This window comes from Nothoprocta perdicaria, unplaced genomic scaffold, assembly GCF_003342845.1.
Source record: "Nothoprocta perdicaria isolate Ctin4 unplaced genomic scaffold, notPer1 scaffold_6, whole genome shotgun sequence".
In the NCBI taxonomy this organism is placed as follows: Eukaryota; Metazoa; Chordata; class Aves; order Tinamiformes; family Tinamidae; genus Nothoprocta; species Nothoprocta perdicaria.
In genome coordinates, this window is record NW_020455865.1 from 5420120 (window position 1) to 5436262 (window position 16143).

The following is a 16143-nucleotide window of genomic DNA, read 5'->3' on the forward strand; positions in this document are numbered from 1 at the left end:
CGCGGCTCRGCGCTATCCTAGCGGATGCCAGAGGCCCCGCTCCAGGAGGATGCCTCGTAAAAGCTGCCTTACAGAGCAAGGAGAGGCCAGCGCTGCCGGGAGGAGGAGGAGGACTCTGCTATGCTCCCTCGGGCTCGTCTCTTTTTCCTTTTTAAGGAAGAAGGATATTTTGAGTGCTTAATTACTAGGTTAGAATGGAGACTGAATTACCTTCCAGACACACAGTAAAAACCCTGGCTTTTTTCAGCCTTATCTCCCCCTTTCACAGACAGAGCAACAGTTGCTTCCCTTCCCTTGGGAGCTGCCTTAACAGGTTAAGGATGAGGTATCTGAGGATGTTCAGGACTAAGGGAGAGCAGGAACATGGGCTCTGGGCTGCCTTGCAGTGCAGGAATGTGGCTCGAGGCACTTGAGCCTTCCCCCCGCCAACGTGCTGAGCTTATTGTGAAATGGGGAGACATGATATTTCCCTCCAAAGCTGTAAAACTCCAGCTTGGATGGGGCTAGGACCCCCTCCCTTTTTGGCAGGACAAGAACCTGTCCATGCTGTCATCCTACGTGGCACATCTTGCCGTGGATGACCTCGGAGAGCTCGAGCTCAGGCCAAAGCGCTTAAGAAGAAACATCTGCCCCAGCTGCACTACTGCTGGCAGTTGGGTTGACATCAAGGAAATGTGGTGGTGGCTTCTAGAGGGGCCTTAYCTTCCTCTTCAGGCTGCTTGGTTAAAGCTGTGTTTCTAGCCTACCATGTATTCCAGCTAGGCAGGGAGTGCTTGGCAGGCTCCTCTGGAGAAAGGTGGGGGATTGCCCTCTCCTGGTCAGTCCTCATTACTGCTCGATCTGCRATTTGAACAGAGCTGCCTTCCAAACTTGGTTGGGGAATATCTGGTGTGAAGCTGGAAGCACTGAGTCAGTGCTGAAAAAAGCATCCAAATGTCACCTCGTCCTGGATCCCTGATTGCTTTAGATTTGGTTTTCATTTTTTTTTGTCCCCACGTGCTAGTTTAAGATGAATCAGATCCCACTTTTTTATTGCAAGTCCCACTTGTGGTCCCTTCAGCAAACCAGCTTGCTGATCTCAGACACCTTCTCGTCCACATGCCCCACGCTGGCGCAAAGCCTTTCCTGGCCGTTAGCAGTTACCAGCACTCCCAAACKCGGGGTTTCCGAAGCCGGGACTCGGTGCCTGCAGCCAAGGGCGCTCTGTACGTTGCTTGTTGCCTTTTTTGATTCCTTGCATTGCTCCTTCCAACARCCCAATCAGTAATGGAATAAATCAAGCTGCCTGTGCACCAGCAGGAGGGAATTTTCCGAAGCAAGAGAGGGTGTCTTTATGTCTTTTATCTGATGTAATGCTAAAAAAGGCTCCGAAGCCAAGCTCAATGCCGTCATGTTGAGTGGTTCCCTCTCTGTCCCTTGCAGCCCCGTTGGGTCATAGGTTTCTAGCAGTGKTTTTTGCTGAGGCTTGGAGAAGAGACAGGCTCTCCACCCCACAGAGCTGCCAGTGGTGCTTCCTAAGCCTGCTGCAAGGCAGACACGGGGTTTCTGGAGTAAAGCTCTGCCACAGCAGCTCATTCAGCAAAAGCAAGGCGCACTTGATGTTTTTGAGAAACGGATGAGAATATCGTACTACACCAGCAGGCCAAACCAACGTGGTTTAAATGCTGCCAAGATCTCTCTGCTCTACCGCTCTGCTCACTTGTATTTCCTCCGGGCCGATGACAAAGGCGGCATAAATCTAGTTTGTGTTTACCTGGTTTCATTTCAGCTCTTGAGATGTGACGCCCCGCACCTCGGCAGGGCGCAGAGACCCTCCTGGGCACACGGGCAGCGCTTCCAAGGGCAAGCAGCACCCATGCCATGTGCTAGCCTTGCCTGTGGTATCCAAATCCAACGTGCTGCAGGTGCCTCCCTGACCTCCTGGTCTGCAGCTGCTCCCATTAGTGCCTGGGCCAGGTGACCCTTGTTGGCCAAATTGCCTCCGTGCTCACTGCTGGTCACAGGTGGGGTTGGAATYGGGTGTGTTCTCCTGGCTTCTGTGTGAAACACGGTGAGGTTTTTCAGGAAGAAGCAGCTGGTGGCTGTGGATGGAGGAGACTGTGCTGGGTCTGGTCTGATGGTGCTGAAGCTGGTTTTGGGCACAGCAGTTCCTCACGTGAGAGAGCGGCTGTGAGCGGGAAGCCAAGGTAGGGTTTCCTCACACCCTCTTGGGAAGGGGACCCTGGTCAAGCTGGGTTGGATATGATTTTTTTGGTAGGATAAAAAAGTTCTTGGTGTGTGGTGAGCAGCAGGTGCCTTTCTAGGTTAGGGATGGACCTGTCTGACATGTGGATGGAAAATGCTGAAGGAAAGGCTTTGGGAAGGGGCCATGTCATGGCAGGTTGTGCTCCCACGGTGCTGCCACCACCTCGACCTCCTGCGGGAGCGGGAGCAGGAGCTCCTGGCCGAAAGCAGCCCCTGCTTCAGAACCTCCTGTTGCACATGGAGCTCCATCCATTACTCCACGGGGGCCGGCGCGAGGGCCGAGGCCGGACGGATCGTGCAGATGGGCCCGTTTCCCCCCTTACAGCCATGGGCAGGTTTGTGCCAGGCTCGGTCCTTCCTCGGAATGTCCTTCCCCCGTGCGGGGCCATGGGCAGCGCGGGAGGAAGCGGCTCTTGCTGCCCCCCGCTGCTTTACCTGGTGAAACGAACCGGCCCCCTTTCTTGTCCGGGGATACTCCCTGGGGGATAACGGGGCCCCTGAGGGACCGGGGCAATTTCGGATGTTGGCAATGCAAGTTTTGCTCGGGGTGCCCCTGCATCCCTACCCCCTCCACGTGCTTCCCGAGGGGGCAGGACAGGAGAGCTGAGGGGCCCGGCCGGGGGCCCTTAGGGGCCTCCTCCCGCCTGCAGCAGCGGCTGCTCCGGCTGCTCTTTGCCCAGGAGGCCGCACGACTGGACCTGGTGCCTGCGGCTGCCCCGACCCGGTGGCTCTGGCTGTGGGATTCCCTGGTTTCTTGGTTTCCCACAGGGGCCGTGGGGCTGCTGGAGGGAGGAGGTGGCAGAGGGGGTCGCTGCGTCCCTGCCACGGAGATCTCCGTCCTGTTGTTAATTAAGAGACGGATCCTGGTTGCGCAAAGCCCGCGTCCGTCTCTATCCACCTTTCCCAGCTTGGCCTGCGCCGTAGGTGCCCTCAGCACGTGGGGATTCCTGGGACTTGGTGGGAAAATTCCCAGGATAAAAATTCCTGGATGGGATTGCGCTGGCGGGAACAGCCCCCAGGCCCGGGCAACATGGCAGGACCCAGCTGGGGATCCTRCCCCACTCCCCAGTGAGCGGTGGCRGGGAATTGCCTTGAAAGGCAGTAACTGGCTCTGGTTCCTGCTGGCCAGCATCCAAATGCCCCTTTTAACCTTTTTTTTTTYYTTTTTTTTTTAAATCTTTATGGGAAGTGGTAGCTCTGCAGAAACGGGAAATCCCGCCCAGAGCAGCGCTGGGCCTGGCCCCCCTGCACCCGCGCGGGAGGCTGCGTCACGGCGCTCTGCCGGCACGCGACACACACGGTTTATTTGGGAATAAGAGCAGGAAAACAGTGGGTTTTGCCAGGAAAGGTGCTCTGTGCGCCTCAAGAAAGGAGTAATAACCATAACCCCCAACGTGCCGGCCGGCAAGTCCTGGGAGTGTGTGGGGGGGATGCGGCGCAGCGTGCTGGCGGCGCCGGCCGTGGTGGCGGGAGGAGGAGGAGGAGGAGGCCGATGCACACGAATTCCCTCCTAGGCCGTCTGCGGTGCCTGTGTTGCCTCCTCTTCGCCTGGCTGCTCCCCGGGCTCAGGACAGGCGTCCTGTGGGGAGCAGGGTCGGCGTCAGAGCCCCTGCACCAGGCCGGGGGGCTGCGCCCCTCGCGCGGGTCGCGGTCGTTTTGGGGGGTTTTCCTACCTTTTCRGAAGAGAGGAATATTTCGTCGTCGGCGAACTGGTGGCACGCGAGCTGCGCCCTGAACTCCTCCAGCTGCTCCTTGCTCACGTTGGGCGAGCGCGCTGCGGCACCAACGGCGAGAGGGGTCGGGGGTGAGGAGAGCACGGAATAAAGTGGCCTCCTTGGCCTGCTCCATGGCCTTGGGGTGAGGAAGGAGCCTCTGCTCCCACGGCTGGAGCCCCCTCGGGCCTCGTGGAGGAGGGAGGGCAGGAGCAGGGGCCCRGGCCGATCCTGAGGCTTTCCAAGCGGTCAGGATGGGCCTTTAGGACTGGGGAAAGTGCAGAAAAGTAGCAGGAAAGTGAAAAACCTGCCTATGGCAGATGGCTGCGTGTGTCCCCGACTCCCCCTCAGCATGGCCTGGGGGCCTCGCACCCTCTCACTGTCCGTCCCCGCGCAGCCGGGAATCGGGACCTTGCGCTCCGGGTTCGGATCGTGGGGCCCGGCTCAACGCTACTCACCCGAGAGGCTGAGGCCGGGGTAGCCGTTGTTGACGTGCCTCAGGATGAGCAGGTCCTTGCTGCTCTTGATGAGGTGGGCCATGGCGGTCACCTGGCCGTCCACTGGGCAGGGGGCAGCGGCGTGAGGCTCCGGCCGCGCGGGGGGACGTGCAGGGGCCGTGGCGCGGGGGCGCTCGGCCGCGGCTTACCGTGCATCAGCGTGTGGTTCTGCCGGAAGACCTGGATGGTGCTGCTGTTCCTCGTGACGCACGTCTCGTTCCTGGGGGCAGAGGGGCCCGGCGGGGTGAGTGTGTGGCCACCAGGGTCCCTAGGGTGGCCCCGCAGCCCCAGCGGGGCTCATGGCCTCAGGCGCCACGGCCTTACACTCGCATGATCTCCGTGACGTTGAGCTCGTCCGGGTGGCTGCCGGGGTGGAAGAAGAAGGTGGCGTGCTTCACGGCGCGCAGCTCCTCCAGGTGCGGCGGGTACTTGGAGGAGCCCATGAGGTAGATCCACTTGCCCAGGAGCTGTGCGGGAAGCAGAGGGGACGTGTGGGCTGGGGCCGCACCGGCTGCTTCGCCCTTGTCCCTCCTCTGCTCCCCGCGGCTTTTGGAGCACCCTGAAATCACCCACTGCCTCACCCCCAGCTCTTATTTATTATTAATTTCTAGGAAAATAATTATTAATTTCCAGGAAATTATTAATTTCTATTAATTAATATTAATTTCTAGGAAAAAAATGTCTAGGAAAGCGGGTGAGAAGCTGAGGCCCCGCTGGGCTTCGCCCTGGTTTCCCACAGCGAGGGCAGCTGCCTCCTTACCCCGGTGAGGGTCTCGTTGTCCAGCTCGGCGGGGACGAGCGGGGCGCAGGTGGGCAGCACGGCCGCCCGGGCCAGCGCCAGGGCGAGGACGGCGACGAGGACGGGCAGCATCGTGGCGGGCGGCGGGGGAAGGCGGCCAGCGCGCGGCTGCCGCGCTGCGGCGTGCGGGCCCTTATATAGAGCGGGCAGCGGCCGTGCCCTGGCTTCACCTCGCCGCTGTTTGCTCGGCGGGTGAAGCAATAGCCAGGTTAAAGGCGGCAGCGGCGCTCGCGTGGAAAAGGCGCCTTTCGCCACCGCGGCGGCTCTTGTTCTCGAGAGCCGCACGAAGCGTGTGGGTGTTTGGCAAAGCAGCGCGCTGGCCCCGTGTGTGTTTAAGCAAAGGGATTTGGAGGGACGGCCAGGACCTTCCTATGTCTGTGGCGACAGCTCCACGACGCTCGAGGGGATGTGGATGCTCAGGGAATGTGGATGCTCAGGGGACAGTCATGGTGCTGGCCACAGTGCTCATCAGTGACTGCTTTTGGGGCTAGGTGTGGGGATGCGCGTGTGGTTGCAGCCACCATGACCTCCTTTGGGGTTCGGGGGGGTATTAGACCCCAGGGGGAGCCACCGTTTGCCCCCCCTCAAATCCCCAGGACAAGCTCATCCCAGGCAGCGATGCCCAGTGGAGACACGTGCCCGTGGCYGTGTCCCCATCAGGTGTGCGGAGCAGGGCAGCCAGCGGTGCTGCCACACGGGTGTCCGGGATGATGCTGCACAGGCACCTGCGGGGCAAACGTGATCTTGGTTTGCTGGGTCCACATATGGTGATTTTTGCTTTCCAGGGATGTTATCGAGGTCTCTGCTCCTCTCAGTGCAGCAGCACGAGCTGTGAAGCGCAACCATGGCCATTGGGAGTGCTGCTTAGTTCAAGCATGRATGSAAAGGGCTGGTGGAGCAGCACTYGCTTGGGATGTGTTGGCTGTTGGCACAAGGTGAAGGAGTAACTGGGGCACTAGGCTCAGACTTTAAGAAGTTCTACGAGGTGCAAATCTTTATTGGAGATATTGAGGTTGGCAAATCCGTAATTAGGTTCTCTTGGTTAGTTGCTCAGTGGTTGGAATGAAAGCCACGTCCCCCGCAGCCCCAGTGCCCGGTGCGAGCGGGTTTTTCCCTCCGCCTGCTGCCTGGCTGCCCCAGCCTTGCGCTGCCGGGAACTTGTGCAACCCGGGGCCGAGCAAACAGGGCTCTGCCCCTTCCAGGACGCGCTGTCCGGTGGTGCCATGGGGTGGAAGCCGAAGCAGCTCCCGGCACATGGGACCGCGGTGCCCRCGAGCTCCCAGCTTCCCGGTGAGCGTTCCCTGAGGTCTTGGGCTGGGGCCAGACCTACCACTGAGCAGGAATAAGTCAGGTTCCAACGTGAGCTTGGGGCAAGGCTGGAGGTTCACAGAATCACAGAATGCTTAAGGTTGGAAGGGACCTCTAGAGATCATCTAGTCCAACCTTCCCGCTCCATCAGGGATACCCAGAGCACAGGGCACAGGGTGGCCTCCAGGCGGGTTTGGAAGACCTCCAGAGAAGGAGACTCCACAGCCTCCATGGGCAGCCTGTTCCAGGGCTCTGTCACCTTCACAGGGAAGAAGTTCTTCCTCACATGGAGATGGCACTACCTGGGTTTCAAATTGTACCCTTAGCCCCTTGTCCTGTCACYGGCCACCACTGGTTCTCAGCCCTAGGGCTGGGAAAGCTCCGTGCCGCYGTCAGGAAGCGTTTGGGATTGCGCTGCTTGGCGGCAGCTCCCACCGCAGCCAGGGACAAGCCCGGGCACACAGCGGAGCGGGAGCAACGACCTGTTGGGGCTCCCCGGCCGCTTGGTGCCTCTCACCTGCTCCCGGTGCATCACGAAGCAGCAAAGAAAAAAAATCACAGAAATCCCATCTCATTGCCTCAGTCTTAAATATTTATTTAAACTCCAAGGAAAAAAAAAAAAAAGAAGAGAAGAGACTAGGAAGAGCGATAGGAAGAGCGTCAATGAGCACAACTGGTCGCTGCAACCTCAAGGCAGGCGCACGAGTGTGAGCGGCAGAGCCGGCGGCGCCGCGCGGGCAGGGCGAGCAGCGGGCGCCGCGCGCTGCTGGTGGCCCCGCGTCGCACCGAGGTATTTCTGCGCGAGGGCCGAGCACCGGCCGCAGGGCGAGGTATTTGAGAAAGCTCCGGTTAACCTTTCGAGATCTCTTTTTTTTTTTTTTTTTCTTTTTTTTCTTTTTTTTTAAAAAAAACCAACAAACCAGCAGGCCAGAAGTGAAAAGAATACACAAAGAGAGACTCACATAGATATATTTTTTTTTCCTCAAAAAAATAAAATCCATAGTCCAAACGAGACATGAAAACTCCAAACAGGCACTGAAGCGTTTCTGATACAGTACAGCTCCGATTACATCAATATTATTCCTTATATAGAATTAAAGATTACCATAATTATCCTCTTTAAAAAAAAATCCTCCAAATTTACATATAGAGACTAGATTTCTACAAAACTTAWCAAAACAAAACCCCTCCAAGCCCGGCTGGGTTCTGAAACAAGGTACCATCATTTCAGTCTTGACAGAGGGGGCCAGACTAAAGGGCGGCAGAGCTGGGGTTTTAAATACGAGATTAGACCAGGAAATCACTGCGYGCGAGAGCCGGCCCGGACACGCGGCCGACGCCAGTGCAGCAACACGAGCTACGTAGCGACCGCCTCCAACCCCAGCGCTCTCTGAGGCTTAATGCTTACAGCGTCTGCGGATGAGCTGTATCCCTCACTCCTCTCCAAGGCAGTGAAGTGCTGTTTATTTCATTTTTTTTTCTTTTTAAATAGCAGTATTTGCTTTGAAACGCAGCTGGTTGAGTTATTCCGGACGCACCGAGTTGTTGTGCATCACTGACACCCACGGCAATTAAAGGATCCCTTTTAAAGGTGACTCTTGCTCGGATTTAGCTGTGATCACAACCTCCTCTCCTCCCCGAGAGATGGTCCTATGGGTTTTTGGGGTCTGTGGCAAGACATTGTAGCACCTTCACAACCTTAAATAAAGTCATATATATAAAATAACACACTTTTTTTTTTTTTTTTTTAAGAGCACCAGAGATTTCACAGTGAGAGGTAGAAACAAATCAGACGAGCCCATCCTCTCGCTCTCTCTATTTTAGCACCAATCTCTTTCCCTCTCCTCCTTCCATTCCCCCCTTTCAGCTTTGGGATTCTCCCATACTCTAACACCACACACAAGAAGGGACAGTTATTAAACTCACCCATGGAAGGAGGAATTTAGGTTTATTTTTTTTTGTTCTTTTTTTTTTTTTTTTTGCTTTTTGCTTTAAATAATATAATATATATATTTTTTTTGTTTCTTCTAATATTGCACATCAAAATGCTTCCGGCACACAGAGCAGCCAGATTCAACGTGCAGCTCCGCCTGGGAGAGCCTGATGCAGCATGTGGCCGTCCAGAAGGCGACAAGCTCTGAGAGGGAAGCTCTATCAATTAATTACCTTTCAAGGGCAAGAACATTTGGTAACTCAGGAACCAGGTAAGACAAAATGGAGGAAAAACAGAACCAAGCCCAACAATGCACGCTGCAAGTTTCTTGAGGTTTCTCTCGACRTTTTCTTCTTTGGTCATGGAAAAAGCTTTGTGTGTGGAGCTGCTTGCAACATCTAGTTCTCCCAATCCCTTTTCGCTGTTGGCGGCCCGACTGACACCCGCTCCCCCTGCGGCCTTGTTATTCCTCCTTCAAGAATCTGCTGAGTTCAGTAGATCACGGGTTCTTTGAGACCTTGAGCCAACGGCTAGAGCGACGGCTGGCCCAAGCGGGGCCGCCCGGCTGTCCTCACCGCGGAGAGGTGGGAGACCCTGTGTAAAGACGGAGGCCGAAGACGGGGGGTGAAGCCTTGGAGCCTGGTTTTGATGGCGTTGTTCAAAGGAAGCACACGGGGCCGACCTCGAGGTGATACTGCTTTCCTGGCTCGGATGGCGGAAGGTTGTAGATGTTGACGATGGGCAGCTGGTGAGGGTCCTGGGTCCGGAAGGAAAAGAGAGTCCGATGCCAGCGTCCGTCCTTGATCTGTGCAGGGAAGGAGGAAGATAGGGAAAAAAAACTGATTAACTGGGGAAGGGCGAGGGCTGGAGAGGAGGGCGTTTCGCTAAGGTGTGTGCTTGGAAAGGCCAGTGCTGTTCCTGGGGCACGGCAGGTCTGGAGTGAGGAGCAGAAAGCATTTCTGGGAGCTCTTTATCCGCTTCGGGTTGGTAGAAACTGAACTGGAAAGAGCGTCACAAGATGGCAGCCACCTAAGGAGGGAACCCAAAATGCAAACCTGCTGCTCTTAACTCAGCAGGACATCGGGAGTGAGCTGAGCCCCCTTTCTGGCACTTTGCTGCTGGTGCACATGACCTTAAGTTTAGGGGAATTTTTCCTATTTGAAGACAATCTTCATGCTGGACTACAAAATTAAAAGTTTCTGAGCATTGGCAGAGTCATCAACTAGACTTTTTCACTTTATTGTTCTGTTTGGCAGTGGTTGTGGAGCAAGAAGCATAGACTTAACTTGAGCCTTTTGTGCACTAAGTGGTTTGAATTATAATGGTGCCTCTCCATCTCTCCCCGCTTCCAGGACAACGTACCTTGCAATCATCAGCTGCCACTTCTGGCCTGAGCTGCCCGCCTGCCTCAAACATCTGTCCGTTCGAGGCCTTAAAGCGCACGGCTTTTTCCGAAGGTTTTTCRGACAGCCCTTCCCGCCACACGGACGTATTGAGGCAGTGGATGGTTATGTGCTGGACCACCTCGGAGCTCAGAAGTCGAAGGAAGTTCATCTGGACTCTGCCAATGTCGAAATCCAGCTGGGAAGGTAACAGAGACGTTAGCTCATACTCCCCTCAAAGGTGCAGAGAAAGTGGGAGGTCTTAAGTAGGAGAAGATTAATATGAAGTTCAAATTCAAACCTTGTTTCTGCAAASAAGCAAAGCAACAGAGTCTAGTGGGGACAGCAGGTGAAACCAAATATTGCTATTGGTGCTTTTGGGCACAGGTACTTTGCAAGAGAAATTGAAAAGCTATTCCAGAGAAATCCTGTAGCATTAATTTTAGCAGAAAGTTGTATATTTAAGTTGTATATTTAAGCCTGACCTCAATTTTTCAGTAGAAGACAAAATACAGGAGTGACCTGAACATAAATCAACTCAACAATGCATTTGGGAGCAACATGTTTGCAAAATTACTGGCCTCTATTAAGGTTATGGGTTAATTAAACATTGTTGAAAATGTACTGCTTTGTCTTGGCAAGAGTCGATATTTTTTAACTGCATGAGAGCAGTCCAGAATGTAACAAGTACAACTACAGCAGCTCCACCTCAAGCATAAACCAGCTTGTTCTCTTATACAGGGTATATGGTTATAGTGGTCACTATCCATCAGTGTGGGATAACAGACCTGTTTTATTGATAAATCCTATAAAATAGTGATAGTGGTATGGGAAATACAATGCTAGTTTAGGTCTGGGTGTACCTTGGAGACAGTGATGGGACTGAGACATGTCTGCCCACCGTTGGTGAAGTTACAGATGACCTGGATGGTGTCTGAGGAACAGCCGAGATTTGGGTCAATCCAGTAGGTACCTGGGAAAATGGAGGATTGGGAGATTAGCAACAACTCTTAGCCTTTCCTGTGCATAACACCCACCTAATGCACCCCTGATCCCAAGTTGGGAGACCAGGTCGAATGACATTAAATGGCCCTATGGAAGGCTGTGGCCTTGGCACATCCTACCATCGTTCATCTTCTGTTCACAGTTCATGAGGTCTCGACAGATGCGTGCAGGGTTCTCCTTGGTTCCCAGGGGTCTCTTGATGCTCTGAATGAGGTTGCTGAGGTAGTGTAGAGTCTTAAAGATCTCCCCTCCATGGTCCAGCATCACAAGGTCTGGATGTTGGTAACCCTGGAGAGAACAGGGTGCATAGTTAGGGGACAGAGGCTTAGCAGGGGTGAGGGGCACCTTGCASGGGGACAAGGTCCTGCAAACACAAGGGTTTCTGCTTTATCTAGGGCAAAACTCAGTGGGCCAAAGACTGGTGATGCTCGATGTGAGCGCTGCACCAGCAGCTCTCGTTTTGTCCTCAGTGGGGGGGGATCTCTGAACTGCTTGGAAAGACACTAATTTGGAAGTTTCCAAACAATTTGCACAACAAGACCATGTCCTTTAACTGGATCTTCACATGCATAAACCCCAGTTATTCCATGAGAATGGAAGACAACCCAGAGCTTCATCTGTATAGATCTTGAACACAGAACCAGAACAAACGCGACCGTGACGACTCCCAGCCTACAGCTGCAGTGAAAGCCACAAAGCTCAAGGCACCCACGTACCTCTGTCTTGAGCGCAACGTTCGAGTCCATTAGTGACCGGAAAGCTGCACCAAAGCCGTCTTGTTGCTAGTGGGCGTGAAAAACACAGTGAGTGTGACTGGCAGCAGCTGAGCACTGCCTGAGAGAAGCAAGTGCTTCTCTGTCTGGGGGTGAGTCAAGTATGGCTCTGCTAATGCAGCATTTCTTGCTGGGCTTAAGTGGGTCTTTGGGGCCCAGCAGGCCTTTCCTGMTGTCCTCTCAGCATCTCGGCTCTGTGGGCCTTACTAGCATCATTAGGAAACGTACAGAAAACAGCAACTTACAAATGAAGCTGGAATTCCTGGCGGACCCTGGAAATCAGAGCAAAAAAAAAAGGGGCATCAGTCAGAAAGAGGGACAAGTCCTATTGCAAAGGTAGTCTTTCATGTCCCTTTGAAATGCTTTTTCTTCTGGAGTCCCTCAGTACAGACTAGTGAGACAGGAAACAATGCTGTCTCTATAAAATACTTGGAGATGGTTTGTAGTAAAGCGCAATAAACACTAGTCCATTCACACACACACATTTTTGAATATGAGGAATGGGGATAAACTATAATTTCCAGTGGGTGAGCAGTCCCTGCGGAGGGTATCACTGCAGTAATTTTAGCTCCTCTCAATAAAGTCTTTGAACTCTTTCCACATATACGTACCGGAGGGCCAGGGTGTCCTCGTGGGCCTGGAGGACCCTAAACACAGAGTAGCATCAGTTAGTGAMATGTCTCCAGTTTGTATTTCTGTTTATCATGGCTGTCTGTTGAATGTCTGTCAAATGAGTCTGTTCCTTGCTGAAATCCTCCAGATTTTTTGACATTTTATAGCATCCTTCTCACAGAGAAGGGAGATTTTACAGAATCTCCCTCCTGGCGACAACTGGCTGCTGTCTCCCTGTTTTGGTGCATTTGTCTGCACCTGCTTCCATTCCTACTGCCCCTCTTATTCCTTCTATGGTTCCCTAACATTCCCGACAAACCTCCAGGTACTTAACTACTTCCCCTGCATGCAGCATTACCTGCTCTGCAGCTTTTTATTTGCTAAAGCCAGACATTTTAAGTAAAAGAGAATAGTGATTAAAAAAAAGGATGGCAAATACTCACCCTTGGACCTTGCAGACCCTGCAGAAAAAAAAATGGAAGAAGCTGTCAGAAGATGCACATTAATAAAAATCTTCCTGTACCATCACTGAGCCAGCGTAAATGCTGGTCTAGCAGAGCCCAGTGTCTCTCTCTCCCTCACCCACATAAGAGAGGAAGCTCTTCCCACCAGGATACACCCCGGGATGTGCCGCAGCGCTTACCGGTTCTCCACGGCTGCCTTTGTCTCCCTTCGGACCCTGTTTGACACACAAGGAGAGCACGATGAGCAGTCGCTGCCCGCCAGCCCTGCCTGGAGGCACTGCCACCCAGAAGCTTTTCGCAAAGAGCCAGGCACAACTCTAGGCGAATTAGCCCGGGTTGTCCTAGTGCCCTCCTYCCCCTCCACCAAACATGCACACGGGCAGAAATAAAATAGCCATTACTGGACATTGCACAGATTAAATGTGGAATGAGCGCAGAGAAGCACCTATCCATACACATCCTGGAAGCTCCAGTGCACATGGAGCAAGAGGTTGGCCTGTGTCCCTTGCAGGCGCCGAGTCCCTACCTTCCTCGCCTGCTGTGAGCAGCAGGAGCCACTTGCTGCCTTTTGGGCACGCTGACCCATGAATCCAAAGCACGGACGAGGTCTGTGTTAATCTTACTGGTTTTCCTCTCTGTCAACATCAGCTTCTTTCTTCTCRGCTTTGAGTAACTTTATTCTCATGTTTTTATGAAGCACTGACCTGAACTTTAGTCTGTGTTCAGTGCCTCTGGCATTTCAGGGCAGGCAGGGTAGGAATCCCAGGGTGGATTTTCAACACTTCCCAGAATCCAGCTGTTCCCAGTTTAATACATTTATCAGATTTTTTTCCCTGGGGCCTCCCAGGCTGAGCTGTTTGGAAAATCTGGCAACTCGCTGTAGTGCTTACATTTCCTTTGAAAAACCTTCTGAAAACCATTCTTGCCTTTTTGTCCTACTGCTTCTATCAACCCGAACACTTAAATAGAGTTGCTCCTTATGTATAAGTTAATACCTCCACCTCCCACCCAGTATCTATGCAGCTAGGGGCTAAATCTGCACTTCTCTCAAGCTGTTCAGATTCAGAAAATTTTCTTTTGCCCATTACAGCAGAACCAGGGATTTACTTATACTGGCCCCAAACAGCTTGGATTTCTATATTCTGCTCTCCCCTCAAAAATACACGCAAAAACAAACCAAAACAAAACACAAAAAAACAACAACAGAAGCTGATACTTACTGGACTTCCCGTGGGACCCAGAATTCCAAGTGGACCAATAATTCCTTCTTTCCCCTAGAAAAGACATGCACCCATCACGTGGGAACCCACAGKCCTTTTACCAAGCCTGATGCAGCAAGAACACTGAGTATCTTGCAACCTTTCAGTGCCCTAATCAAAACAMAAGTTTCGATTCTCTCAAACAAAACCATTTCAGAGACGGGCCCAAGGAAAAGAGCCCTCGCAGCACGGTTGTCAGAGCCCGGCTGAAAGCTCAGAAATGACAGAATCAGGAGGATTTCACCCCACACAAGCGGTCTGCAATGGCAGCCCAGCCCCGTGCCCGTGCAGCTGGCTACAGGTGTGTTTGGTGGWATGGGGGTGACTGCACTGTGCCCGTTACTGCACCCCCAGAGCCTCACAGAAACAGGGCACGGAGGAAGGAAGAAAAATCCGCGTGCACAAAGCAAACTGAAAAGCACTCACCATGAGACCRGGCGGCCCACGTGGTCCCTGAATGCCTTTGAAACCGAGGTCTCCTGGGGGCCCCTGCAAGCAAAAACGAGATGGCAGGGAATTAATGCGGCCAATGTTAGGCCTTGCTCGCAGGTCTGCTGTGTGGGCAGAGGTGCGACCTCTTCTGTGTGGGAATGGGAAGGTCCAATTATCAAAGGATCTTTTCTTGCTTCTGTTTTGCAAGCCCTTTGCTCCCTTCAGAATACCGACTGGTTGCCCCTTCCTTGAGAAACTCTCCCCAGGACACAAGACAAAGCRGGTCTGAATTTCCACCCAAGGCTTGACATGAGGAGCACATATCAGTGTCACAGGCACAGACTGATGTTGGAGATACAAACGTCTTCTGACAAAGTGAGAGCAACAAAGAAATTCAAGTTGGCAGAACAACTTTGGGRTACAGGACAGGCATTTTCCCTCAATTATTACCCATTTTAACAGGGCAAAACTCCATCAAACCACGTGTGACTGCACACTAAGGATTATTTCAGAAATGAAGATGCATAAACTAAAGWAAGTTGGAATCACAACATAGTTTCTATGAAGCTACTAGTAAAAAAAATTGCATCAAGGACTTCATTGTCTGTCCCCAGTAAAAAAGAGATTAGAAAACCAACAASTCACAAGATATTCTCTTACCTTTGGCCCAAACATGCCTGCAATGCCTGGAAATCCTGCCTCACCAAAGTCTCCCTGGATATGGCAGCCAAGACAAATACAAGAACAAAGAAAAACGTTAAGTCAACATTGAATGGCTGGTCACTCAAAGCCACTCCAAAAGTTCAGGAGCTTCAGGGAAATAAAAAAACAAGTACTATTTTTCAGTGCAAACAGAATCAATGAGACAAAAAGTACAAAGGAAATCTGAAGGTGGAATTACAAAAATGTTGGGCTTGAAGTCGCTCCCGAAGGTGTCATGGACTCGGCTCCTTCCCAACCAAGACAAGAGCTGCCCCTACAGTATCTGCAGTAGATGCTTGGCTCGTTTGTCCTGAAGCATTGATGGTGAATGAGATATTCTCCCCCTACAGCCTGTCAGTACTCTTTTTCAGTACTCTTAAGCTTTCTTTAATATCCAATGACCTAAATTGTTTGTGATGCAATCTAAATTAATTTCTCTTTGAGCTTCCCTCCACTTACAGGCTAAAACTCAATCCTTCTCTTTGTTTAAGATGTTTCCAATGCTTCTCTTTCCTCAAGGTGCTGGAGGTAAAAGGGGACTGCTTGGAGCACAGTCAGCAGAAACAGGATGGAGATAGTCTCTACACTGCAAACACTGGCCTCAAACCCTTTAAAGCAAATTCTTCTTTTATTCTAATATTGACTGGACCAACCAACTAAAGAATAATTTCAAACTGTACTTGCTTAAGCTGTCAAAAAAAGTACATGTTCTTAGAACATAAACTCCTCCTCACAACCAGGAAAACTGTGCATATTCCCCAATTCTTTTCTGTTTCAACCCTGCAGGGATTTTTACTCGATTTCTCAAGAAAAATAATAATAAGATATTTGGAAGACCACCAAGCTTGGATTAGCACATAGCATGCACTCTCAGAATAAAAAAACACACTGGGTAGAATGCCTTTACATAAACACCCTCATTTCATCACGTTTCAAATTTATGTCCTTTGATATTTGTGGGTTTCCCAGATGTGAAAATGCAAAGTGATTCACCAGCATTGCAAAAAAAAAAAAAAAAAAA

General features: G+C 52.2%; 2 protein-coding genes across 2 annotated transcripts in view; both read right to left on the reverse strand.

Annotated features, from left to right (window-relative positions):
- Positions 1–3561: 3561 nt before the first annotated feature.
- LOC112956140 (alpha-1-acid glycoprotein 1-like) lies at positions 3562–5324 on the reverse strand. The gene is made up of 6 exons (XM_026049646.1): positions 5214–5324; positions 4778–4920; positions 4603–4673; positions 4415–4516; positions 3918–4018; positions 3562–3823 (listed from the first exon to the last, which is right to left on the reverse strand). The coding sequence occupies exons 1-6, from the start codon at positions 5322–5324 to the stop codon at positions 3755–3757; spliced, it is 597 nt and encodes a 198-aa protein (XP_025905431.1). The 3' UTR covers positions 3562–3754.
- A 3455-nt stretch (positions 5325–8779) lies between these two features.
- COL27A1 (collagen type XXVII alpha 1 chain) overlaps positions 8780–16143 on the reverse strand; it is a 151831-nt gene continuing 144467 nt past the window's right edge. The window contains exons 51-63 of the mRNA XM_026049328.1: positions 15081–15134; positions 14415–14477; positions 13950–14003; positions 12909–12944; positions 12709–12726; positions 12265–12300; positions 11899–11925; positions 11597–11662; positions 11000–11168; positions 10739–10848; positions 9856–10074; positions 9176–9298; positions 8780–9087 (exon numbers count right to left, since the gene is read on the reverse strand). Coding sequence (XP_025905113.1) covers positions 8968–9087; positions 9176–9298; positions 9856–10074; positions 10739–10848; positions 11000–11168; positions 11597–11662; positions 11899–11925; positions 12265–12300; positions 12709–12726; positions 12909–12944; positions 13950–14003; positions 14415–14477; positions 15081–15134 — 1095 coding nt within the window. The 3' untranslated portion in view covers positions 8780–8967. The remainder of the gene's footprint in view (positions 9088–9175; positions 9299–9855; positions 10075–10738; positions 10849–10999; positions 11169–11596; positions 11663–11898; positions 11926–12264; positions 12301–12708; positions 12727–12908; positions 12945–13949; positions 14004–14414; positions 14478–15080; positions 15135–16143) is intronic.